Source organism: Coenobita brevimanus, chromosome 22 (genome assembly GCF_032717465.1).
Source record: "Coenobita brevimanus isolate Jiangsu-jjx chromosome 22, ASM3271746v2, whole genome shotgun sequence".
NCBI lineage: Eukaryota > Metazoa > Arthropoda > Malacostraca > Decapoda > Coenobitidae > Coenobita > Coenobita brevimanus.
In genome coordinates, this window is record NC_136975.1 from 332,705 (window position 1) to 359,898 (window position 27,194).

A 27,194-nucleotide genomic window follows, 5' to 3' on the forward strand; every position below is an offset into this window, starting at 1 on the left:
CCTGTGCAGTAACCTATGTCAAAATGGCCGGTGACGTTTACATTGATTCTGCTGCTCTTGATTGTTAATGAGATATCCTTTTTCTCTCATAATTATGATAACTAAAGAACCAGCATTTTTAACCATGTATTTTTTTCTGAGAATATAAAATTCTCATAATTAGCCATTCCTAACCACCAATTTCATAATTAGCCATTCCTAACCACCAATTTCTGTCCTCATCAATACAATACTTCTCATAATGCTTCTCTTTCTTTCATTTAGTCTTACCTTTAAATAACTTTTAACACTTCACTTTCAATTTATTCTTTATTACTACCTCAGTCAAATTAAAAGCTTACTTCCATCACCAGTACCTACTATGGCATTTTATAAGGGAGTGTGGAGTGCATAAAGCATTCTTAGTGAGTCCGGAAGTACAGCAGTGTGTGATTGAATGGCAGGAGGTGTCATCGAGACTGATGTGGGTGAAAGCGAAATTTGAACGTGAGTTGTGGGTGTTTGTGAGTGGGCGGTAGTGAAAGGGATGAAGAAGAGAGGGAGTCATTCTGGAATGATGTTGATGAGTGTCTGCAGAGTTTTGGAACGAATGTGAATGTGGTAATGATGGGAGATCTGAATGCTAGAGTGGGAAATGTAGCAGTTGAAGGTGTAGTTGGTATGCATGGTGTACCTGGAAGAAATGAAAATGGGGAACGAATGATAGCGATGTGTGTTGAGCGAGAGATGGTGATTGGAAATACTTTGTTTGAGAAGAAAGATATCTATAAGTATAAATGTGTGAGACAGGAGGGTGGAAGGGTTGTTGATAGAGCTTTGATGGACTATGTGGTTGTGTCTAGGAATGTAATAGGAAGATTGTTGGATGTGAGAGTTCTGAGAGGGGAGGGTGGAGGTGTCTGACCACTACCAAGTGGAGGGAAAGTTAAGAGTAGGTAAGAGATGGGTGAGTGCTAGGAGGGTTAGGTGTGGCAGGGAGGTTTTGAAAGTGAGTGAGCTGGATAAAAGAGAGAAAAAGATAGAGTATCAGGAGAAATATTTACAGAAGAAATATGTGCAGCATGTGATGTGGTGTGTGGAAGGAAGAGAAGACGGAGAGGGGTGCAAGGAACAGCGTGGTGGACTGAAGAGGTGAAACGGGCTGTGGCACAAAAGAAGAAAGCATACAATGAATGGATGAGAAATAGGGGCGTGGAAGAAGTTGAGAGGCGGAAGAGAGAGTTATATGTAGAAAGAAAGAGAGAGGTGAAAAGATTAGTAAGAGAGAGTAAGAAGAGAGTGGATGAGGAATTTGGAAGGAATTTGAGTGTAAAGTGGAGGGACTGTAAGAAAATGTTCTGGAAAGAGGTGAAAAGAGTAAGACAGGGTGGAAGTGGAGTTAGCAGGGGAGTGAAGGATAAAAATGGTAGATTACTAGTGGAGAAGGGAGAAAAAGTGAGCAGATGGAGAGAACACTTTAAGGAATTGTTGAACGTGGAGGATGGAAGTAATGCGAGTATAAGTGGCTGGGGAATGGCTGGAAGAAGGAGGGAGGTGAGAAGACAGGAAGAAATCAGTAGGATAGAAGTTGTGGAAGCAATGAAGACAGTTAAATCAGGGAAAGCCCCAGGAATTGATGGAGTGTGTGGTGAAATGCTGAAGCATGGGGGAGAGATAGTAGTAGAATGGATGTGGAAGATGTGCAGATTGGCCTGGGAGGAAGGTAGAGTCCCGGAGGATTGGAAGTCAGGTATTCCCTTGTACAAAGGAAAAGGGGAAAAAGAAGTGTGTGGTAATCATAGGGGCATTTGTCTTCTTAGTGTAATAGGAAAAGTATATGGTAGGATACTTATTGACAGAGTTAGAGAAAGAACAGAGAAATTAGTTGGAGAAGAACAGGGAGGCTTTAGGAAGGGAAGAGGTTGTGTAGATCAGATATTCATTCTCAGATCTTTAGTGGAAAAGTTTCTAGAGAAGGGAAAGAAGTTGTATGCGGCTTTCATGGATTTGGAGAAAGCATATAACAGGGTGGATAGACTAGGATTGTGGAAAGTGTTAAGAATATATGGAATAGATGGGAAGTTGTTGAATGCTGTGAAGAGTATGTACGATGGTGCGAAGGCTGCAGTGCGTGTGGATGGTGAACTAAGTGAATTTTTCTCTTTGAAAGTTGGGTTGAAACAGGGATGTGTCATGTCTCCATGGTTGTTCAACCTGTACATGGATGGGTTAATAAAAGAGGTACAAGGTAGGGTAGTGGATGTTGGAGTGGCCCTGGTGAGAGAGGATAGTGTTTGGAAACTCCCTGTACTGTTGTTTGCAGATGATACCGTGTTGTTGAGTGAAGACGAAGGGGAGCTGCAAGGCTTGGTGGATGAGTTTGAGAGAGTGTGTAAGAAACGGAATCTAAAGGTGAATGTAGGGAAGAGTAAAGTGATGGTCTTTGAGAGAGGTGAAGTCAGTGAATGTACAGCGAGGTTGGATGGTGAGGAATTGGAAAATGTGAGTACGTTTAAGTACTTGGGTAGTGTGATGAGTAAGGATGGAGGTTTGGAGGGTGAAGTGCTTGAAAGGGTACAGCAGGGAAGAAAGGTTGCTGGTTCTTTGAAAGCAGTGATAAGAAACAGGGAAGTGAGCATGGAAGTGAAAAAGTTACTACATGACAGTATTGTGATACCAACTCTAACGTACGGAAGTGAAGCTTGGACGTTGTTGGAAGGACACAAGTCAAGAGTGAGAGCCGTGGAAATGAGTTATTTAAGAGGAGCCTGTGGAGTCACATGGAGAGACAGGTTGACGAATGAGGATATAAAGGAGCGTTGTGGTGTTGATGTGGATGTGATAGGAAGCGTTATGAGGAACACACTGAGGTGGTTTGGCCATGTGGAGAGGATGGAGGGTCAAAGACTGACGAAGAGAGTGTATGTGAGTGAGGTGGAGGGGGAAAGAGGGAGGGGGAGGCCGAGAATGAGATGGAGAGATGGGGTGGAGAGGTATATGAGAGAGGGGGGTGTGAGTTGGGAGCAGGGGAGTGAAATGGCGGGGAACAGGGCGACTTGGAGGCGATTTGTTTGTGGCCACCCCAAACAGGATTGAGGCGTCTGGCAATAGACAGATAGATCAGGAGAAATTGAAAGATGAGTGGAACACAGTGAAAGATCAGGAAAATGGCAGTGTGGAGGAGGAATGGCAGTTGTTTAAGAGTGCTGTGGTGTGAGACATGTGGGTGGTGGTGTAAGAAAAGGAAGTGAATGGTGGTGCGAGGAAGTAAGTATGGCTGTGGCTGAGAAGAGACGTGCATATGAAGTGTGGCTGCAGAGGTAGGATGAGTTGTCATATGAAAGGTATAAGGAAAAGAGGAATAGGGCGAGAAGGGCTGTGCGTGATGCTAAAGTGGCAGCAGATGAGAGGTAGGGTAGGAGGCTGACAGAGAATTTTCAACAGAATAAGAAAATGTTTTGGAAGGAGGTGAAAAGGGTGCGAAAGGAAGAGTCTGGGAAGGAAGAACGAGTAAAAGCAGAGGATGGAAAGATGTTAATTGAAATGGATGCAGTAAGGAAGAGGTGGGCAGAGTATTTTGAAAGATTGTTAAATGCAGAGGAGGAAAGGGTGGCTGAGATTGAGGCGGATGGAAGGGTGAAAGGAATAAATGTGTTGGGAGAGTTGAATGATTCTTTGATCACGAAGGAGGAAGTGGAGAAGGCAGTAAAAGAGATGAAAACAGGGAAAGCTGCAGGTATGGATGGGTGTGCTGTGGAATGCCTGAAGGGTGGTGGAGTGACTACTGTTGACTGGTTAGTAAGATTGTTGAATGTGTGCTTTGTGAAAGGTATGGTGCCAATTGACTGGGGAAGTGCTTGTGTGGTCCCGTTGTATAAAGGCAAGGGTGATAAGTATGAATGTACTAGCTTTAGGGGTATAAGTCTGTTGAGTGTTGTAGGTAAGGTGTATGGCAGAGTGTTAATTATGAGAGTTAGAAAGGGTACAGAGGGAGTGACTGGTGATGAGCAGTGTGGCTTTAGGAGAGGGAGGGGATGCGTGGATCAGGTGTTTGCTGTGAGACAAGTGTGTGAAAAGTATTTAGTGAAAGGCAAGGATGTGTTTTGGGCATTTATGGATTTAGAGAAAGCGGATGATAGAATTGATAGGGAGGCTTTGTGGAATGTTTTAGGATTGTATGGACTTCATGGTAGGTTATTGAAAGGGGTGAAAAGTTTTTATGTAAATAGTAGAGCGTGTGTAAGAGTGGGAAATGCTGCGAGTGATTGGTTTCCTGTGAGAGTGGGGCTGCGACAGGGATGTGTGATGTCGCCTTGGTTGTTTAATATTTACATGGATGGTGTTTAAGGGAGGTGAATGCAAGAGTTTTAGGTGGAGGTCTGAGTCTGGTGAATGTTCATGGTGGAGAGTGGAATCTGAAGCAGCTGCTGTTTGCAGATGATACTGCACTGGTGACTGATTCAGAGGAGAGATTGCGACAGTTGGTAGAGGAGTTTGGAAGGGTGTGTGAAAGGAGGAAATTGCAAGTAAATGAGAATAAGTGTAAAGTGATGAAGTGTACGAGGTTGGTAGATGGTAGGGGGATGAATATAGTTTTGAATGGCAAGTTGCTTGAGGAGGTAGAGTGTTTTAAATATCTAGGGTCACATGTTGCTGTGGATGGAAGAATAGATGCAGAAGTGAAATTTAGAATAAATGAAGTAGGAAAGGTGCTGGGAGGAATGAAAAAAGTGTTTAGATGTCGTTCGCTTAGAATGGATGTAAAGAGAAGGCTGTATGGGGGTGTTGTGGTACCGACTGCGTTATATGGGGCTGAAACATGGAATATAGGTGTAGCAGAGAGGAAAAGTTTGAATGTAATGGAGATGAGGTGTCTGAGGAGTATGTGTGGAGTATGTGTGGATCGAGTGCGAAATGATGAAGTGAGAAGGAGAACTGGAGTTGTTCGGGAGATGGCTGGTAGAGTTGAGCAGAGGGTGTTGCGGTGTTTTGGGCATATGGAGAGAATGGATAATGAGCGACTGGTGAAAAAGATAACTAGATCTGATGTGAGAGGTGTAAGGCTGAGAGGAAGACCACGAATAGGATGGATGGACAGTGTGAAGAGAGCACTGGATGCGAGAGGAATGTCTGTTGAGCAAGGAAGAGTGGCTGTGCGTGACAGAAACAAATGGAGAGAAATTGTGAATGAATAAGTGATGACGCAGCCCTGAGGGGATATTCTCCCGCATTTGGTCTGATCAGCTAGTCAGGTCAGGTGCGGGTAAGGGGATGGGTCTGTTATGATGTGGCAGGGGTACGCCAGTTCTGCTGTCGGGCCCTGCTGCTGATGTCATTGATTGCATTGCGCAGTTGACCGTTGTGCGGTGTGGTGCGGTGAGGATCTGTCCGTTCTCCCCTTTGGGGCTAAGATGCAAATGAATGTGTTTGAATGGATGAGTAAATAGGGAGTGTGTCATCCTGTCTCAGCTACCTCCCTTTCCTTGGGGGAAGCAGCCTAGGTATATAGATAGATAGATTTACAATACTAGGGGTATTTTGTGTGTGGAAGCCAGTCACAGTCAGCCACGCCATTACCACTGTAACCAATACAGCCAGTGACCTACTGCACTGGCCACGCACATCTTCCTGTATATTTTCACTCATCCATCAGGTCAGATTGGCTTATTAACAGGTATTTGGGGGGGATTTAATGCAGTAAGACACATGTATTATGCTAAAAACAATAAAGCAGTCTAGTTGTTTATTGTGGTGTAAAATGCATTAATAACTGATGCTCAATGGCTTCTGCCTATTCTACACCAGCTACTAGTGGTGGTGGAGACAGGTCTCACTGGGTGCCCATGTTGCTGTGACACGTCATGGTAAAGGATTACTTTTTTTTTTTTTTTCAATGCGAGGAAGAAGGAACCAAAGGCCGTGAGCCTGCAATTATTGTTCCTTCCAAGAGAAAAACAAAATACAAGAGAGAGCCAAATTCAAGATCCAAGCATTTCGAGATGCCTGGACACACTGCGTTTGAAATACTGGATGTCATAGGAAGCAGGAAATACAGACAGAGGGAGACAGTTCCAGAGATGACCTGTTGCATAAATGAAGGACTGGGAGCAACGGTCAACTCTTGCACTAGAATGTTGGACAAAAAAGGGATGAGAGTTTGCTGCCAGATGGGTGCGTGGCGCCTGTCGTAGAGGTGGAGGAATGCATGCAGACAGTTCAGAGGAGCAGTGACCATTGAAGCAGCGATAGAAAAGAGATAAAGATGCAACAGTGTGACGACGAGACAGAGGTTGAAGGGAGTCAGTAAGAGGAGGAGAGTTAATGACTCCACCCTTTTGAGAAGAGCTGTATGTGGGGAGCCTCCCCACACATGAGAGTTGTACTCCACACAGGGGTGGATAAAACCCTGTATAGAGTCAACAATTGTGCAGGGGTAAAGAAGGAATGGAGTCGGCTTAGCACACCTAATCTCTTAGAAGCAGATTTTACAAGAGATGTAATATGATCTTTCCAAGATAAGTCCCGAGTAAATGAAACCCCGAGCATGTTCAAGGATGATGCAGGATTAAGCTGAATATTATTAAACATTAGTGGGTACACCTGTGGAAGATTTTGTTGGGTTGATAGGTGTAAAAACTGAGTTTCTGATGCATTAAAAAAAAACAGATTATTTTTACCTCAGCCAGAGATACGAGCTCTATGTAACCCTATATAATGTCCAATGATGTTCCTATAGGTTGTATGTTTAATACACTGAAATTTAGTTATAACTGAGGGGAGGAGGAGGGATTAAAAACTTTTCATGGGGGTTATGAAGGATTTATGGATTTTGCCATGCCAATTAGCCACATAAAATGAGTTTTAATGATACTATATGCATGGTTTGATTTGCAAGATAAAGTTCAATGATACATTAACTGAGCAAACAGAGAGATCACTGCATATCCTCCTTTATGTCCCATGTATTTCTGCCATACAAGAGAACACTCCTAAGAAAGGTACTCATACCAAACATATTACATTTTTTGGATGATAAAAACACTCTGTCAGACTAGGTAGCAGTTCTCTGAACTCTTCCATACACTACACATTCTTCCAATGGCACTGTGCTCAGCACACCCTCTGCAATAATATCACCCAGGTACGAGAATTTTTCCATAATCTTCAGTACTTCATTTCCTGTTACCATAGATCTTATTACTCTACCACTGAGTGGTCTGTCTATGCCCCAACATCAACTACTGGAAGTCCAACACCAACCACAAGCTGCCACTCACTTTACTGCATATATTGCATTGCCAAAGTTTGTATACAATACAGAAAATACTATTCCTACTGACAACCTATATACAGCGTATGGCCAGTTTGAATCCATTCCTGACCCAGTGTCACATCCATCAATCATGACTTTCCTCTTCCCAATGTTTACCTGGAAAGCTTCAGATGCCAAAGTTGCTCTCCATTTTTAGTATTTTCCAACCAATTCTTGCATCAAAAATATTATCTTTGCTTGTTTTGGTTGGAGTCTGGCCCTAAGAGCATTGAAATACATGACTTTACATTGAAAAGTGAGGTAGGCAGACCACTCCAAAATGCATCGAAATTTGATTCATCGAATTCTAAACTGTCGAAATTCGAGAATCCACTGTACAGTATATATATATATATATATATATATATAAATACAGGACCAAAGTAGAGGACGAGTTAGATTTACCGAATTGGAATGAAATGGATCTGGACAGACTGTGGAATGCATATAGGAATTGGTTAGTTGGGACTGCTAAAGCAGTATGTGGTGTGGCAAGAGTAACAACAAAGAAGAAAGGTACGGCATGGTGGGATGAGGAGGTAAAGAGAGCGATGGAGGAAAAGAGGAAGAAGTGGGTAAAGTGGTTACAGGATAGGAGTTCAGTTGAAATAAGAACTGAATATGTTGAGAGCAAGAAGCACGTAAAAAGACTAGTGAAGAGAAAAAAGAAGGAGGTAAATGAGGATCTAGGAAGAAAAATGAATGCGAACTACTCTGAAAATAGAAAGTTATTCTGGAAAGAGGTGCGGAAATGTAGAAGTGAAATTGGTAAGAAATGGGATGGTGTGAAGGATGCAGGTGGTAGATTATTAACCCATGGAGATGAAGTAAGGACCAGATGGAAAGAATATTTTGAAAGCCTGATGAATGGGGATAGAGAGAGCAGAGCAGCTGTAAACATGATTGGTTTTGGGGGTGTGCAGAGAAGGAATGCAGTGCCAGGAGACTTGACACTCGCACAGGTGAAGAGTGCTGTGAACCAACTGAAAAATGGGAAAGCAGGTGGGGTTGATGAGGTGTATGCAGAGATACTTATGTAGTGGAGAGAATGGAATGAAGTGCTTGTTGGAGATATGTAAGAAGGCATGAATGAGTGAAACTGTGCCTGCAGAGTGGAAAAAGGCTGTGATTGTACCCCTGTACAAAAATAAAGATGAAAGAAGTGAGTGTAAGAATCATCGTGGCATAAGCTTACTGGGTGTGGTAGGGAAGGTATATGGAAGAATTATTATAGAGAAAGTAAGAGAGATATCAGAAGTCCTAGTGAGTGATGAACAGGGTGGCTTTAGGAGTGGCAGAGGATGCGTGGACCAAATATTTGCAGTGAGACAGAGAGTAGAGAAGGCTTGTGAGAAGGACCATAAGGTGTTTATGGTATTCATAGATCTGGAAAAAGCATATGACAAAGTAGACAGAGAAGGATTGTGGAAAGTTTTGTGCATGTACGGTGTAGAGGGTAAGCTGTTAGGTGCCGTCAAGAGTTTTTATGATGGTAGTGAAGCATGTGTCAGGGTTAATGGGCATCTAAGTGAATGGTTTACAGTGTGGGCGTGCGATAAGGTTGTGTGATGTCCCCATGGTTGTTCAATGTATATATGGATGGGGTGATGAGAGAAGTGAAAACACAAGTAATGGGAGTAATGGAGAGAGGGTTGGAATTGGTAATGAATGGTGATGGATGGAATATCTCAAATTTGTTGTATGGTGATGATGCAGTACTGCTTGCAAGTACCGGACAAGAACTTAGTAGGCTAGTGAAGAGTTTTGCTGATGTTTGTAAGCATTGTTCCTTGAGAGTAAATGTAGAAAAGAGTAAAGTGATGGTTATTGAGAGAGAAGGTGACTCCCAGTGCAATGTAACAGTGAATGGAGAGAGACTGGAATTGCAAAAGAGTTCAAATACCTGGGCACAGTGATAGAAAAGAGGGGAAAATGTGCAAAAGAGGTTGAAAGTAGAGTGACACAAGGAAGAAAAGTAGCTGGTGCAATGAAGGCCTTGATAAGAAACAGGCATGAGTGTTGCAGCTGCACGATGCTTACATGAAGGAGTCTTAGTGCCAACTTTAACATATGGATGTGAGACTATGATGTGGCATGAAAATGAAAAGTCAAGAGTAAGAGCAGTGGAGATGGGACTGCTGAGGAATGTATGTGGAATACAGAGGGTGGATAGGATACGAAGTAACGTGATTCGTGAAAGATGCGGAGTGAGGAAGTCGGTGGACACCAGAATTGAAGAGAGTGTACTGAGATGGTATGGTCATATGGACAGAACAGATAACAATAGAGTGGTGAAGAAGGTATATCTGAGCGAATTCGAAGGAGGGAGGAGGCGAGGTAGGCCAAGGAGAAGGTTGTGAGATATGGTGGATGAATGTGTGAGGAAGAGAGGTTTGGAAGTCGGTGAGGCTAGGGAACTGACAGGAGATCGAGCTGACTGGATGAATTTTGTGAGGAGATATGCATGATCAGGGATTTTTGGCACCCCTTTTTAACGTGGCAGCGTCTGGATTGACTCTGTCAGATACGATATGTGAAGCTACAAAACGTGGTGAATGTTTTTGGCATATCCGATAGAGCCAGGATTCCGGGGGCTTGAATGATGAGTGAATGGAAGCGTGGCCCATTGGATTGGGCAATTTTGGGCTGTCTGGACATTGCTACTCCTCACCCTGCCCTTGGGTGGGAAAGGAGGTCCGGATGATGATGATGACGATGATGTTATACTGTATGTATATATATATATACAGTGCTGGGCCGGTGCCCAAACACTTGCGCAAAGCGCAGTTGTGCACCGTTGCGCTCCGGTGAATATCGTTTGCTCATTCCGCACCACACGAGACCATGCACAACATTGCGCTTTCGCACAGGAAAAGGCAGGTGCGTCAGCGCAAATTTAGTTGCACTTGCACAACTAAATTTGCGCTTAAGCACCTGTCCTGTGGATTGCGCACTGCGCAATCCAAGGGACACGTGGTCTTGAGAGTTTCCCGTATGTCTGGACAAGGGCTGGGGGAGGGTCGGGCAGGTTGCGAGGGTTCTGGCAGGAGGGATGGAGGGTAGTAGCATTTCTTAAAATGCTTCAACAGAGATAACATATTTTAATATATTTTAAATTATTATTATTAGTAAATAACAATAAATTAAAAATACATAATTTATTAAGAGTAGCATATGCAATTCTTTACAAAAATCATTAAAACATATTATTTAAATCAAATATCCACAGCCTAATACAGTGAGTCCTCGAAATACGAAAGGGATAGGGACCAAAACAAACTTTCGTAATTTGAAATTTTGTATATCGGAACTATTTTCCCCACTGAAATACTGTATACATATAAAGGGGGGAGATGCGTTCCAGGACCCCATTGGACCCCCCACTTAAACTTTACCCCTCCTATTGAGAAGTATGCAATACACGTATACAGTACTATACTACAGTACCCTCGCATCCAACACGCGTTTGTCCAGCATGATTCGTGTCCAGCACGGAGCAAAAAATTAGTACGATTTAATTACTGTAACACGGATGCGTTAGCATAACACGGACGGAGCTCCGAGAAGCGGGTATCACATGAGTATCATATGATCTGACAGACCTCCACATCGTCCTCTCATGGCCCTCATATCAGCAACCATTCCCAGCATCGACCTATCTACATGCACATAATCAATCAGGCTCCTTTCACCACCATCCCTGTTTGAAATACAAGTTAGAAACGCACAACCTCCTTTCCTGACACATATCCTTCAGTCGCTTCCCATTATCATATTCTCCTTGTACTCCATTACAACCCATGATGTTATCCTCAGGACCAATGTTTACTCTTCCATTCATATCGCCCTTTACCATCATTTTATAGCTCCTGGGCATTTCTCCCACTGCTTCATCCAGGTCATCCCCAAATTACCTTTCCCTCTCTCACTCCTGTCCTCACACGGTGCATACGCTACAATCACCGCCACTTGCACATTCTCAAACTTGAACTTGATACACATACACCTCGAGCTGACACATTTGTAATCTCTCATTCCATTCTGTCACACCTCATTCATCAACAAAGCAACTCCTTCCTTGCATCTTCCTCACTTATTCATGCCCGATCTTACACATTTCACACCCTCCCGCTCCTCCACTTCACACCCTTTCATCTTTGTTTCACACACTGCTATCACAGCATATCTTGCACTCTTGAACACATTCACCACTTCCATCCTCTTGCTCTCCTCATTCACACCTCACACATTCCACATGGCCATGTGAATCTGCCTATTTGGTTGGGGCCCTGGGCAGGCATTGGGCCCTCTGAGGCTCTCCGAAACAACTGCTAAATACAGAGCAATATTCTGCACGCGCTGAGAGGCTGTAGTATTGTGTCAAAAATCGATCTTGCTAACAGCAGCCACAGCTTTGTGTTCCCACTTAAATATCATCTCACACTGAGATTTAAATGTGGATAATAACACAGGTATATCCCGATATACGATATCCCTAGATGCAATACCCCGGCTTAGCAATGGGAGTAGAAATACCACCATACCCCACCTAACGATGGACAAACCTCGGTTTAACGATGGGTTTAGATTTTTTTTTTTTAACCAATTTTGGTTATATTTTATACCTAAATTTTGTGTTTAGGTTGATTCATAAACTGGTTTTAGAATTTTATTAATGTGTTTTAGTCACAAGTGGGGTGAATGTTGTCATTTTCGGGTACAGGTTACTAAGTCCGATTTTTTCCAGACCTACATTTAACGATTTTCAGGTTTTATTTTTGGGATTAGGTGAGTTATAAACTGTTTTTAGGCTTAGTTTAGCTTGCTTTAAAGCTATCTGGGGGTTTAGGTGAGTTAGAAACTTGTTTTTGGACTCATTTGGGTAGGTTTAGGACTTGGTCGGAGGGGAAAACAAGGCTCAAAAATGCATCCCTAAACATGTTAAATCTGCCCAGATATGAAATACCCCGCCTAGCGATGGGTATTTACTTAACCAACTGCATCTTTAAACCAGGGTATACCTGTATATTTTCAGATGTTTATTTCTCATGATTTGATGGCACTCGTGATTTCAACAATACCTTTACCTGTGGGTTTTATTTTATGGGACATTTTTCCTTTGGTATTGTTGATTTAGGATGTAAATAAGTATTACGAGAGTTTTTCTGCATTTTAACACTGAACCCACGAGAGATAAGCTGTGCATTTCACATTCTTTCATACAGCTACACCTCAATTTTAGACAGTATACTGTGGCTCCCTCTCATGTAATACAAGACATACATGGTAACATCATCATCATCATCTAATCCTGTGTTGCCCCATGGGAAGCATAGATGCCCGGGGCTGGGCAAGCTGGTTTTGACATAAGATGAGAGTGACCAGCCTCACTCATCCCTTAGTGGTATTATGTTAGCAATAAATCCCAATCACCCCTTCGATATAAACCCACACCGCCTCAATCTGACTGAAGTGCCTTAACCCATACTGTGATGGTGGGAGGGTGGAGATACTCCTCTACGCCGGTTGATTTTACTTTTTTTTTTTCTAGATAAATGGGCTTAATACGTCAATATAAGACCCCTGGCACCAATAAAAGTAATCACTAATGCCAGATAGTTGATTGAATCAAGACAGGTTTGTGCCACTCTACCTCTAAATCTTCGAGGTTACTGACAGCAGAGCGGCTGTGTGTGTGAACCGATTTTGGATTTTTTTTTTTCTGACCAAATAGGCTTAATACATCAATATAACATCCCTAGCACTAATAAAAGTACAGTAACCCCTCATTACACGATGGAGTTCCGTTCCTGAAAACCCCATCGTACAGTGATCCATCTACAACCACCACAAATTGACTTAGGACCTACACACAGAATTGCTATGGGAGAGTTGTCTGTCTTTGCTTTGTGCTTCCACCTCTACCAAGTAAATTTTGGGAGCAGGAAGAAACTGGCAACTCCTCTGGTGTTGGTGGGAGGTGGTGAAACACTCAGCACGTCAGTGCTTGCCCAGAAGCGAGAAGGGGAGTATATGTTTCCGTCGCTCCAAGCTTGCACCTCCCTCTTTTTTCGTATGCATTACTGTTTGCCTTGTTATTTTCCTAAAGTCGAGCTTTCATGCCTGGAAAGTACTGCTCAAGGGATGAAAGTGTCCATATCACTGCATGGAGGCAGGATAATGTCCCTATCAACACGAATTATGAACGTACTGGACGTGCAGAGTCGTCCATCATGAAGATTCTTGCTGCAGCGCATGGCCTGCCACCTGATGTTGTACCAGAGCACAAGCATGGTGGTGGAAAGAAGAGGACAACTTCCAGAGGTACAGATACGCTTCTGAACAGGGAAGTACCGGTAATCAAGAATCCTCGACTGACAGCAGCAGAATTGAAGAGAATGCATCCCCAGCTGTTACAAGATGTCTGAATTCAAACTACCCAACACCGCTTGCAGAAGGAGTTGGGTTTGCCAAGCAGCATTGCAACCAAGAAACCACTGCTCACTGACTGCATGAAGAAGCAGCGCATTCATTTGCCAAGAAGTATGCACACTGGACATCAGATGAGTGCAGAAAAGTTGTTTTCTGACAAAAGCATATTTCAAATGTTCCAGGTGCGTTCTGCAAAGGTTCGTTGCCCTGCCTCCCGTAGTCGATATGGCCCAGCTTACACGGTGCCGACTGTTAAACACCCACAATCAGTTATGGTATGGGGGTGTTTCTCAGGTGAAATGGGAAGGGGAGGCTTCTACTTTCTTCATAAGAACTTGATGACGAATGGTGGCCTATACATTCAAGTTCTGAAAGATCATTTGTTAAACTTTCTTGCTATTCATGGGTGCGACTTTTTCATGCATGTTTCAGCTCCATGTCACAAGTCAAGAAAGGTGACAAAATAGCTTCAGGATAATCGGATTGAGGTCTTCGACTGGCCTGGCAACAATCCAGATCTAGATCCGATAGAAAACTGCTGAGCAAAGATGAAGAAAATCATGGCAGAGAAGACACCCAATCTGGACAACTTCAAGACTGAACTGACAAATGTTTGGTGCAAAGAAATGTCCTTAGACTACTTTAGAGATCTAAGTGATTCCACGCCAAAACGAATAAAACTGGTCCTAAAAAACAAGAGAAACATGATTTCATATTAATGAATGGAATTTCATGAACAAACATTGTGATATACTATGATTTCTGTGTTTTTTAATAGGGGGAGGTCCTAAGTCAATTTGCGGTTGCTGTATCGTGAGCCCATTGTAACATGGAGTCAATGAGGATACGTTCCTAGACCTGCCTAAACTCTCCAGAGACAGGCTTTCCTGGATCGTTTAGGCTTGTCAGCAGAATGAGTAGCAGCTGGGCACTTACAAGCCACTGCATACCACTCACAGCAAGCACAAAACCAAGAAAACCTATGCGGGAGAAGATGCACCACTTGGGCATCTGAGACCAAGAACAGCATGTGTTAACACAGGGAGAGTGCGGGAGAGAGTGGACGAGTGTGTGTTGTCCAGCGTCGACTGTGTGGGGACATTTGCATTGCGTTGGTGCGTTCGCTGTTCACTGAGCCGCGGACAATCCATCGTTGTAGTGAATCGTTCCCATCGTATAGCGAGTGTAGGGTACTAAAATGTCAACATTGTATAAGCAAAATATCATATAACGAGGCATCGTATAACGAGGGTGTACTGTAATCACCAAAGCCAGAAAGTAAGTTGAATTGAATCAGGCTGGTGCCACTCATCTTCAAGGCTACTGAGACAGCAGAGTGGCTGTAAGCCTGTGAAGACTCACTCGCCTCCTGTGCTCCTAAATCAGTGTTGTAAGCGTAGCGGAGAAATGTCTGAAGTTAGCAAGATACTAAACGTTATTACTTTCCATTTTACCTCGGTTGCCTGCAGTGACTTCCCAATACTGCAGGACGTAGATCTATGTCATCGGCACTCTGAAGGGGACGTAGATCTATGTCACTAGCGTGGTACGGGTTAATTACCCACTAAACCACCACGTACCATAATTTGGTTATATGGTTACCATCCAGTGTAGTAAATGGTTTCCTGGTGTATGGGAAACTATTTGGCTTGTCACTCAGTGCAGAATCACCCGTAGACAGAAGGAAGAGGAAAGAATCAAGGAAAGAAAGACGTAAGAGGAGGGAAGAAGACAGGAAAGGGAAGTCACCACGTCGAGTGAGTGGATGGTGAATGCTCCCACATACATGGTACTAACACTTATATATTGCTTTTTGGTGTTGTTTACCTAAATACAGCTCTTCCAAGTGTGCAATACAGGAAATATAATTAGGTCGCAGGAGATGTCAGATACCACCTTCTGAGGGAAAGGTACTGGGAATCAGGTCATCACTTCTTTGGCCATTTGCACAATCTTAATTACTTCATGTTCTAATCCACTTTCACTCACTTCAGTTCTATTCTTATTTTACTGCTTCTGCTAAGCTTTGTCTTGAGGCTTATTGATAATTTCTTATCCTCATTCTGCCTCTCCACTCGGACCTGTTTTTTTTCTTCTATTGCTGCAACCACAATATTTGTATTTTCCTTAATTTACTGCTTCTGCTGAGGTTTAATTTGTCTTCAGGATTATTAATAATTTCTTATCCTCATTCTGCCTCTCCACTCAAACCTGTTTTCTTCTTCTACTGCCACAACCACAATATTTGCATTTTCTGTATCATCCCTCCATTTCCTTTTCACATCTCCATTTTCTCTGTTCCGTTCTTTTATTTCTTCATTTGCAGTCTGTTATAGTCTATTACTTCCATCAACAAACTGCTATCACCTTTCTAAATTTGTTCCCTTTCCCTCTCTCGCCCCTAACTTCTTTTAGCAGACACTCCAGTAATTCACTTTTCAAAAATAGCATCTTAAATACATTTTCAATGTTATTTTTCCCTCTAAAGCCTTCAAATCTTTCTAAATCATCAGAATTTCTATACTCTCCTCACATTTTTGTTGTTGTTGTTGTTGTTGTTTTCCTGCTGCCAGGGTTTGTTTATTCCTCCCAGACTCCATAATGCTGCCTTGATGTAATTTCGACAGCTGTATCTGAACATTCTTCATTCTTTCTCTGTCCTCCCCCCCCTGTTCTCTTTCTCTTTGTGTGTGTGTGTGTGTGTGTGTGTGTGTGTGTGTGTGTGTGTGTGTGTGTGTGTGTGTGTGTGTGTGTGTACCTAATTGTATTTACCTAACTGTATTATACAGGATTTGAGCTAAGCTCATGTTATCCCGTCTCTTTTCTACAAATATTTATCCAGTCTAGATTTAAACACATGGATGCTCTCTGCTTGCAACACTTCTCATGATAAATTATTCTAACTGTCTATAGTTCTATTTGGAAAACTAAATTTCTTTTCATCACCGAGGAATCAACTCTTCTTCAGCTTGAATTCATGTCCTCTTGTTCTTCCACCAACTTTCATAATAGAGGTATTCTCTGTCCACATGTTCTATTCCTCTTACTCCCCTAAACACTGAAATAAAATCTCCCCTCTCTCTCCTATCTCTCAGGGTTGACAATTTCAGCTTTTCTAACCCCTCCTCATCAGACAACTCCCTTAATCCTTGGTATCAAGTTTGTGGCTATCCTTTGTATTCTTTCTAGTTTACTACTATGCTTTTTCAATATGGTGATCATATCACTGCTGCATATTCCTGTCACGGTCTTACCATGGTCACTATTAACTCTCAGCATCTTTTCATCCATATAATTAAATGCCACTCTCATGGTGTTCAGTAACCCATAAGTTCTTCCAGTAATCCTATTTATATGTTTCTTTGGCGATAGGTTATCCTGTACAGTTACACCAAGGTCCTTTTCTTCTTTTGCATTCCTTATTATTTCATCTCCCATCTTGTACACATACCTTGATCTCTTATCACTGACTCCCATATCCAATACATGACATTTATTATTACAGAAGTCCATTTTCCACGTTCGACTCCACTTGTAGAGTTTATCTAGATGCTGTTGCAGTTCTTTACAACAATTTACTCCTTTAATATATTCATTATTATTGCACCAACAGCAAATAAACTCATATAAGTACCCAACCCTTCAGGCATTTCTTTTATATGCATCAAGAACATAATTAGGGCCAACACCAAACCCTGGGGCACTCCACTAGTTATCGTTTTCCATTGGAAAAACCTGTCTCTTATTATGATTCTCATTTGTCTTTCAGTCAAATAATTTTCTATCCATTTCAACAATTTCCCATGTACACCTCCGCAGGCTTTCAATTTCCGTAATAACCTTCCTCTTCTGTCTTTCTTTACTTCATTGTTTCCTCATCCTTCTGCCTACGGGTGACTTTACACTCCCTCGTCTGCCTTTCTTTCCTTCATTCTTTCCTCTTCCTTCTACTTATAGGTGACTCTACACTGAGTAACGAGCCAAATAGTTTCCTGTGCACTAGGAAACCATTTACTACACTGAGTGGCAACCATATAAATCAAATTATGGCGCCTGGTAGTTTTGTGGGTAATTACAGTGCTCCAGTCGGATTGAGCCAATGAAGGTTTATATCCAAGGGATGGTTGAGGTTTATTGCTCATGTTATGCCACTCTCAGAAGAGTGAGGCTGGTCACTCTCATCTTAAATGTCAGGACCAACTTGCCTAGCCCTGGGCTCCTATGCTTCTCATGGGGCAATGTAGGACTGGATGATGGATGGATGGATGGAACTTCTGTGTGGCACTCTATCAAAAGCCTTCCCTAAATCCACGTAAATACAGTCTACTCATCCTTCCCTTTCTTGAACAATGTCTATCACTCTGCTGCAGATGCTCAACAAGTTCATAACATAAGTCTTCCCTTCTCTAAATCCAGATTGCTTGGATGTTATTACCTCATGCCCTTCAAGGAATTTTATCCCTCTTTTTCTAGTGACATATTCACATAGTTTGCAGACTATACTAGTGAGGGAGACTGGTATATAGTTAAGCGGATCCTCCCTGTCACCACCTTTATAAACTGCGACTATATTTGTTCTTTTCCATTCAGTAGGTAGCTTCCCACTTTTTATGGAAAACCTTATAATATCACAGGTAGGCCTCACTAACTGGTCTGCACATTCCTTCAAGATCCAACCATTTGCTTCATCCGGTCCCATTGCCTTTCTGACATCTGTATCTTTCATCAACTGAAGTAAAACATCTTATTTCTCTGAACTACTACTGTTTCCATTTTCAGGGGTTGCATCTCTGGTACAGGTTCTACGAATTCTCTTCTGTTACAAATACAAATTGTAATTTATCATTCATTACATTACACATTTCCTCTTCTTTTATCATAAATTACATCACCATCTCTCAACCTCACAATGCTGTTCTCTGTTCTCATTTTACTATCAGCAAACCTGTAAAACAGCTTGGGTTCTTTCTTGCTTTTATTAACTATATCCTTCTCGTATTTTTGTTCCTTCTCCCTTCTTACTTTTACATATTCACTTCTTACTTCTTCGTACTCCTCTCTTTTCAAGCTTTTTCAGTATATCTTTTTCTTACTTTATCCCATGCTCTATTTCTCATTTCAAGTGCCTCCCTACATATTTTATTAAACCAATCTTTCTGTCTTCCTTTTTTGCAGCAACTTTTGGAATATGGTTTCTGACTCCCTCCTCATATATTTTCATAAAGATGACTGAGCCATGTAGGTTTATATCTATGGAGTGGTTGGGGTTTATTGCTCATGTAATGCCATTCAGGGATGAGTGAAGCTGGTCACTCTTATCTTAGATGTCAGGACCAACTGGCATAGCCCCGAGTTCCTACGCTCGTCCACGGGGTGACATAGGATCTGATGATGGATGGATGGATAATATATTTCTCCAGGATATTTCCCCCTTCTCCATTTCTCATCAGTCCATCTTTCCAAAATATTGTTTAATGGAGTCAAAATCCACTCTCCCATAGTTATATCAATTTTGTAGATTAGTCTCTGCATGACAGTATTGTGATCCCTACCCTGATGTATGGAAGTGAGGCATGGACCTTGCTAGAGGGGAACAAGTCAAAAGTGAGGGCAGTGGAAATGAGTTACCTGAGAGGAGCATGTTGAGTGACATGGAGGGACAGGTTGACGAATGAAGAAGTGAAAGAACATTGTGGGGTGGACATGGATGTGACTGAGAAATTAGGAGAAATACACTGAGGTGGTTTGGACAAGTGGAGAGAATGGAGAATGAAAGACTGACTAAGAGGGTGTATGTAGGTGAAGTAGAGGGAAGGAGAGGGAGGGGGAGACTGAAGATGAGGTGAAGGGATGGAGTTGAGAGGTATATAAGGGAGGGGGGAGTGAGCTGGGGGGAGGGCAGTCAAATGGTGGGTGACAGAGCGACTTAGGGCATTTGGTATGCGCCCACCCTTTGCGGGATCAGGGTGTTGGGCTATAGATAGGTAGATAGTCACTTCTCTTTCTCCTGTGTCCCCACCCAATACCTCCATCTCCATAACCAGGTGGTCACTCATTCCTTGGGGGTAACAGTACTGTAATTTCTGTATATCGTTACAGTTTCTTGTAGGAATCAGATCTAATCTTGATGGTGTATCTTCTCCCCCAGTTTTTGTATTTTCTTTAAGCAACTATATTAACATATCTTCCACTACCAACTCCATCAGTCTATACCCCCAAGTTTCCACAATGTTCCCTGCATCAGTTTCCTCCCAAATGACCTATCTACAATCAAAATCAACCGCTAGCAGCAATCTATTTCTCTGCTCAATAATCTTCCTTAGCATATCTACAGACTCACTCATTAGCTGTTCATACTCATCCCTATTCCATGCTCTGGTTCTTGGTGGCATGTGCATCATCACTATGTCTAACTTTTCTCCATGTTCATCCACTATCTCCACTTTCTAAATGTACATTTTTTGCATTTACCTTTTTATGTCATAATTATCACTTCCTCCAAACTTTCCTTCTCTAACTTCATCCATGCATTATAATCTTTCCAACCAAGCTCATCTGCAATGAATTCACTCTCATTTAGTTTAAGCTAAACATACCACTTCTGGCTCATTTTCCCTAATAAAGTCACCAAGTTCTCATTTCTTCATTATCAATCCATTCACATTTGTACACATTCCCTTTATCATATGAGACCGAGTCTTCTTAATCACTGCCTTATTTGCTCTAACTTTACTAGGCCTACCAAATCATTTTGTACTTCTCTCTTTAGTCCTTCTTATACAGCTACCACTTTTTGAGTTTCATGTCCTTCACTCTCCAAAAAAACACTTCTCTTTGTCACTCTAATCTTTCCTCATTTTTGTTTTTAGCTTCTTCCAGCAATGTTTTCAGTTTAGTTCTCTCATCGGTTTAGATCTTTTCTTATCGTTACTTTTTTCATATTTTCATCATCACTCAGCCTATGTGCTGCTCCCAACACTTCTTTTGCCACATTTTCATTCGTAAATTTTACTCAGATGAGTCTACCTTTAGGTCCTTCTGTTTTATACTGACCTACTCTTCGTACATCCTGTATTTCTCATTCCCTGATTTTTCCTTCTTCATTTATCTTCCTAAACAGTTCACTGATCTTGGTCATCTCTTCATTCTTCCTAGTCTGCTTTGATTTCTGTTCTTTCGCCTCAACTCCGAAGATGATCACACATCTTTTCCTTTCAAATGTGTTTCTCACAATCAACACCTTTTCCTGCAAAATTTTCACCATTTCACTTCTGCAGATGCCTCTTTGTTTGTATGCCAATTTTTTATTTTCTTCACGCTGTTGTTTTATCATTTCTCTCAGTTCTGACATCTCTTCATGCCATTTAACCGTTTGTTCTTGCACTCGTTCCAGAACTGTACATACGCGTACCTTCTGGTCTTACGGTCAGTTTCACTCAATTTCTTCCTCAATTCTTTACTTTCCTCTTCTAAATCACTTTCTTCTTGAGGGCTCTCTCCTTGGTGGTACTCAGGTCCTGCCCATCTTTTGTTTCACCTTTCTTTGTCTTTAAACTATCATTTGTTTTGTTCACAATTACCGTTTCCATCTTTGAAATTCTAATCTTTGATACTTTTATTAACTCACGCATGCTGCTTTGACGGTCAAATCCCAAGCAATCACTACACTGGTCAACCACATGCAGTTCTGTTCTGCCTCCCTCGCCTGCCATTTTCTGCTTTAACCGCAGCTTCCAAAGAGCATCCAAATGTTTCAATTATACAGGAGAACCTCTCCAACTTTAACATCAATCACAGACAGTTTGGAGAAGGGATTTCATCCTCTATACAGTACTAAAATCATGGCAAATTTTTGGGAGCATTCCTGCAGATGCGTGTCATCTGTCTTGTTTACATCCACGTGTGCAAGGCATACATGCGCATGCACGTGTAACATGTACCTCTACATGTTTCACTCACTGGTGCTTGCCCTGTCATAAGCGTGGCAACCAAAAACTCCCCCAGAAAACATCAATTTGAACAACACTCTGACTGACAGCTACTGGACCCAATAAGGGCTGTTTCACTGAATTCTGTCAAGGTTCAGAGTTTTTATATTACATATAAACATATAAATTCAAACCAACAGTGCAGCAGATAACAATCTAATACAAATAATTCTGCCATCTAACCATCAACAATATCGAATTTTTAAAATTCTACATTTTGCTCTGTACATTACAGACAACAACTAGCTATATTCAGATCATACACTGTACTAAAGCAAATCAGTAGTGACTGATTTATGATGACTGATTATAACACTGCAGTCTAAGACATCACAAGACTGCAACATGTTTCATTAAATCGGGAACAACTGAACCTCGATACAATGAACTTCAGCTGTACTGATATCAATCTCTCTTAGTGTACTTACCGAACAATCTTAATATGTAAATAAAACAAAATGTCAATTATCTGGCTGATGTACCCACATCACTGAATGACCACACAGAGCAAGAAGTCTTAAGGCAGTAGTTTTTGTTGTTTTTCCTGTTGTTTTTTCTTACTGACTGTAAAAACATAGTATTTACCAGTACAGTATAAAAAAATTGAAATACCATAGTGTGAATACATAATTCCATTAGGTTGTTACAATCACACCCGACAAACATTAGTTACATCGCATTATTTGCTAAATAATTAGTCAGCCTTTCTCCTAACAAGTTAAATATATTGAGGGCTTACTGCAGGCCCTTCCATTACAAAGTTATACTGTTGTTATGTCTTGTGTGGGAGTGGGGGGGGGAAAAAAAAAAAGCATGCATACCTGATTCTTCCTTGGCCCTATGTAAACCACATTGCATCCCTACCTTCATGCTGAGGCAGAGTGAGGTGGCAGCACCATGTGACATCTTGATTCCAGCCAGCATGCCCGTGGTTGAGACACTGAAGTCCAGATATGCTATCATCTCTGGTGTTGGGGCTTTGTATATGGAGGGCAGTCGTTTCTTGGGTAGGTCATCTGTGTCTAGGATGGGTGGCCATTTCTTCCCACTGTCAAATTTCTCCTCCTGAAGAAACAGCCATTGTAGTTGTGGTAAAAATGTTCATTCTAGTTATATGTATTCCATAAACAGCGAAACAAATGGAACAGAAATAATGACAAACACATCTTTAAGCCACTTATAATCACTACCTTAACTGTGTCAGTGATCTTCTTAACTTCACTTTTAAAAGAAATGACACCATACTGGATTAACCTCTCCAACATGATATTGTGTCTGTTAATTTTTACACCTCAAGATGATTTAATTCAGCTTTGCAGAGATATCCTGCATACAGTGAAAGGGTTAATGAAGGCTACATCCACACATAAGCCCTACAGTTCAGAGTCATGAAACCAGGATACAATCATCAAGGGGTGGTTATAATAAACTGAAGATGTCATTGTGATGAAGGTATTAAATATCATTAAACCATGACCAAAGCTAACTCTCTTCTACCCTAAAATTAATCGCTACAAGCAGGGGGTCTTCCGATGTTGCACGCTCCTCCCTAAGGGGGATATCCTTGATGGAAAAAAAATACTCTTACTTTAAACCCTAATATCTGCCAAACTATAAGAGCTAGAGAAAAAATTAAAGATATATAAGAATCACCAACTCTTCCTCTTTCAAATGAAAGTATCCCCACCTCTCTAGGTGATCCCGTTGATGAGTAAGGATAAGTTAAAGTTCAAAGGGTAGTGGGAAGACGCCTGCGGCTATACACGTCAACCGGCGTTGCTCCGCGCCCAAAATCGTGACTTGTATACACGTCAGCCAGCGGTTAGGGGTTAATGGACATACTGCACACCTACCTGAAATATCTGTTCTTCATCCACTCTAACCAATGGTACCCACACACAACCTTTAACTGTTCCACATCCACTCTTCTCACTCAAAATAACTGATGTCAATATTATACAGTACTCACATTACAACTAACCTCGTAATCAAATGTTAATAAGGACACAAAAACACCTTTATGCGGTTCTCCTACAGCTTCTGTTATCAACCCTTTATTCCATATCACAGCTTTCAAAGCACTAGCCACTTTATTTCCCTCAGCTTTATGCTCCTTTTACATTTACCTCTCTTTTCAATCAAATCACCTATATACTTAAAGCTCAAGCATCAGTTTTAGTCTCTCCACTACATCAAACATCAAACTGTCAATCCCCTTCTCTCTCAATAACCATTCCTTTAATCTTAACCCCATTTTCTTTCAGACCTTGCTGTTCATACATTTACAAAACTCTGATCAGATCCGACTCACTATTAACATGCAATACAGCATCACCGCCATTCCAACCATGACCATTTATCACCAGCTTCATTCCTGTTACTGCTTTCACCTTTCTCATAACCCCATCCATTTAGTGAACAACATGTGCAATCTCTTTTAACACCACTTTCTCCTAACTCCCCAACCCTCTCTACCTATCTATCTATCTATAGCCAAACGCCATAATCCCCAATGACTTTGAGTTATTTGTTTTATGGGGAGAGGCACTAACCCTCCACCAACCCACTTGCCAATACGTAGGGAGCATGTATGGTTTGGTTATATGGTTACCACCCAGCGTTGTAAATGGTTTCTTGGCTTACAGGAAACCATTTGGCTTGTCACTCAATGTAAAGCCACCTGTAAAGGAAAGAAAAGCAGTAAGAAGTGACAGGAATGATGGGATATTAGGAAGAGGGGAGGGCAGGCACAGGAAAAGAATGATACAAGCTAAGGATGAAGTAGGCAGCACTACATCAAGTGAGTACACGATGGTCGCTACCACCTACCACAAAACCCTCTCTCCTTAACAAAAATAAGTAAATAAAGTATAAAATTAATAACTCTTCATCATCATCATCATCGTCATCATCATCCGGACCTCCTTTCCCACCCAAGGGCTCGCTGAGGAGTAGCAATGTCAGACAGCTAAAGTCTGCCCAATGTAATGGGACGTGCTTCCATTCACTCATCACTGAAGCCCTCAAAATCCTGGCTCCATCATATAGGCCAAAAAAAATTTTACCGCATGCTGTAACTTCACATATACCTATCTGATAGAGCCAATCCAAATGTTGTCATGTTAAAAAGGGGTGCCAAAACCTTGTTAATGTACTTCTCCGCACAAAATTCATCCTGCCAGCTCGATCTCTTGTCAGTCCCTAAGCATCACCAGCTTCCAAACCACTCTTCCTCACACACTCATCCTCGATATCCCTCCACCTTCTTCTTGGCCTACATAGCCTCCTCCCTCTTTCAAATTCACTCAGATATTATATAACTTTTTCACCACTCCATTGTCATCCATTCTCTCCACATGGCCATACCATCCCAGTGCACTCTTTCTGATTCTGGTGTCGGCAGACTTCCTCAGGCCGCATCTTTCACGAATAACATTATGAGGTGCTACCCAAAAGTTCCAGTAATTTGAACAGAGGAAGCCAGCAGGGGCAACATTTGGGGGAGGCAGCAAGGGGCACTCAACCCCCCCAAGCTTTCTGAGGGGGCCTCCAACTCAACTACAATTAATGAAAAAAATATAAGGTTAACATCACGAAATTAAAAATAATTTGTATTTAGCCTCAGTAGTTTGAGTGAAATATATCTGTGTGTGTGTGTGTGTGTGTGTGTGTGTGTGTGTGTGTGTGTGTAATAATCACAGTAATTTACTAGGTGCAGTATATTAAAGGATGTCAATGTAAATACGTTCCTAGTCCCTTGTTCAGTTAACTTCAGTATCGAGTTGCCTTTTTATTGTATTCAGGCTATCATTAAAAGTTTTTCTTCATCTTAGGAAGTATGTACCTGTAGGTAGGAGTCTTAAGAGTTCATTTAGATCAATGGTTCCCAAAGTGGGAGGTGGAAAGATCCAGAGGGGAGGGAAGGTACCAAGGGCCCGTGAGGAAAAAGGGGACGGTAGGGGGGGCAGCAGGGTGGCATCAAAACCAAGTAAACATTTTTTTTTTTTTTTTTACAAAATCTATATGACAAAATCTAAGTCACAAACACTTAAGTGGCATGTATCCTTAAAAAAAAGAAAGAAAGAAAAAAATTAAACGAAAGCATGGTTTTATTTTATTTTGTGGTTTGACGTCGGAATTAAAAGTTTCAATGTTTTCTTCATATCTTGGTAATGTGGTCTGGACACGATAGGCACCACAAGCCAGAGGCCAGCCAGTCAGACAGCAGACACCATGGGGAGTTCATTCTGTAAGGGCTGGTAAAGTACATATGAACACAGTTCTATCTATCTATCTATTGCCAGACGCCTTAATCCCATAAGGAGTGGCCACAATCAAATTGCCTCCATGTCGCCCTGTCCCCCTCCATTTCACTGCACTGCTCCCAGCTCACACCCACCTCTCTCATATACCTCTCCACTCCATCCCTCCATCTCATCCTTGGCCTCCCCTTCCCTCTCCCCCCCCACCTCACTCACATACACTCTCCTCATCAGTCTCTCAATCTCCATCCTCTCCACATGGCCAAACCACCTCAGTGTGTTTCTCCTAACACTTCCTATCGCATCCACATCCATACCACAATTCTCCTTCATTTCCTCATTTGTCAGTCTGTCTCTCCATGTGACTCCACATGCTCCTCTCAAATAACTCATTTCCACTGCTCTCACTCTTGACTTGTGTTCCTCCAACAAGGTCCAAGCTTCACTTCGATACCACAATACTGTCATGTAGTAACTTTTTCACTTCCATGCTCATTTCCCTGTTTCTTATCACTGCTTCCAAGTAACCAGCAACCTTTCTTTCTTGTTGTACCCTTTCAAGCACTTCACCCACCAAACTTCCATCCTTACTCATCACATAACCCAAGTACTTAACCCCTAAAACGCGGCTGTGTACGCGCGATCCCCCCCCTGTGGCGGGGTTGTAGCGGGGTCTGAGTACCTGTGGAAAAATATTTGCCAAAAATCATAGATTAACCCTAGAGCATTAAAATTTTTATGGCATATATTACTTACATTCAGCTATCTCCTGAGCCACATGTTGAGCCTTCGTTGACTACCAAAGGACTTGTGAAGACTTGCAAAGTTGGGTAACAAAGTCTTCACTCTCACACCTCCAGAAACCCAGTTTTCTTTCTACCACAGCCTCAGTCTGTCACAGTACACTTTATACAACAACGTAAAGGTAGTTAGGAATCCGTATTTGTACAATAAGCACTGAAAATAAGGCTAAAATCAACGGAGCGTACGGCCGACATGCACTGTGGCGGCGGTTTTCCCATCACTCAACAAACATTTCCATTTTCACAGCTAAAAACATGTATACTACATTATTTTCAATCATATTACTTCCCAAAAGATCACCACGGCGCGCTTTTTATTCTGCCTTACATCAGCCACTTTATTCTCGTTCCTGTCGGCCGCTTGCACTGACTGGGAAGAGCTAGAACTCGCCATAATCTCACTTTCAAAGCCTGCAGT

General features: G+C 41.9%; 1 protein-coding gene across 1 annotated transcript in view; it reads right to left on the reverse strand.

Annotated features, from left to right (window-relative positions):
• The window catches only part of DIP2 (disco-interacting protein 2), a 611,941-nt gene that overhangs the window by 24,153 nt on the left and 560,594 nt on the right, over positions 1-27,194 (reverse strand). The window contains exon 22 of the mRNA XM_080266752.1: positions 22,576-22,776. Within this exon, the coding sequence (XP_080122878.1) occupies positions 22,576-22,776 (201 nt within the window). The remainder of the gene's footprint in view (positions 1-22,575; positions 22,777-27,194) is intronic.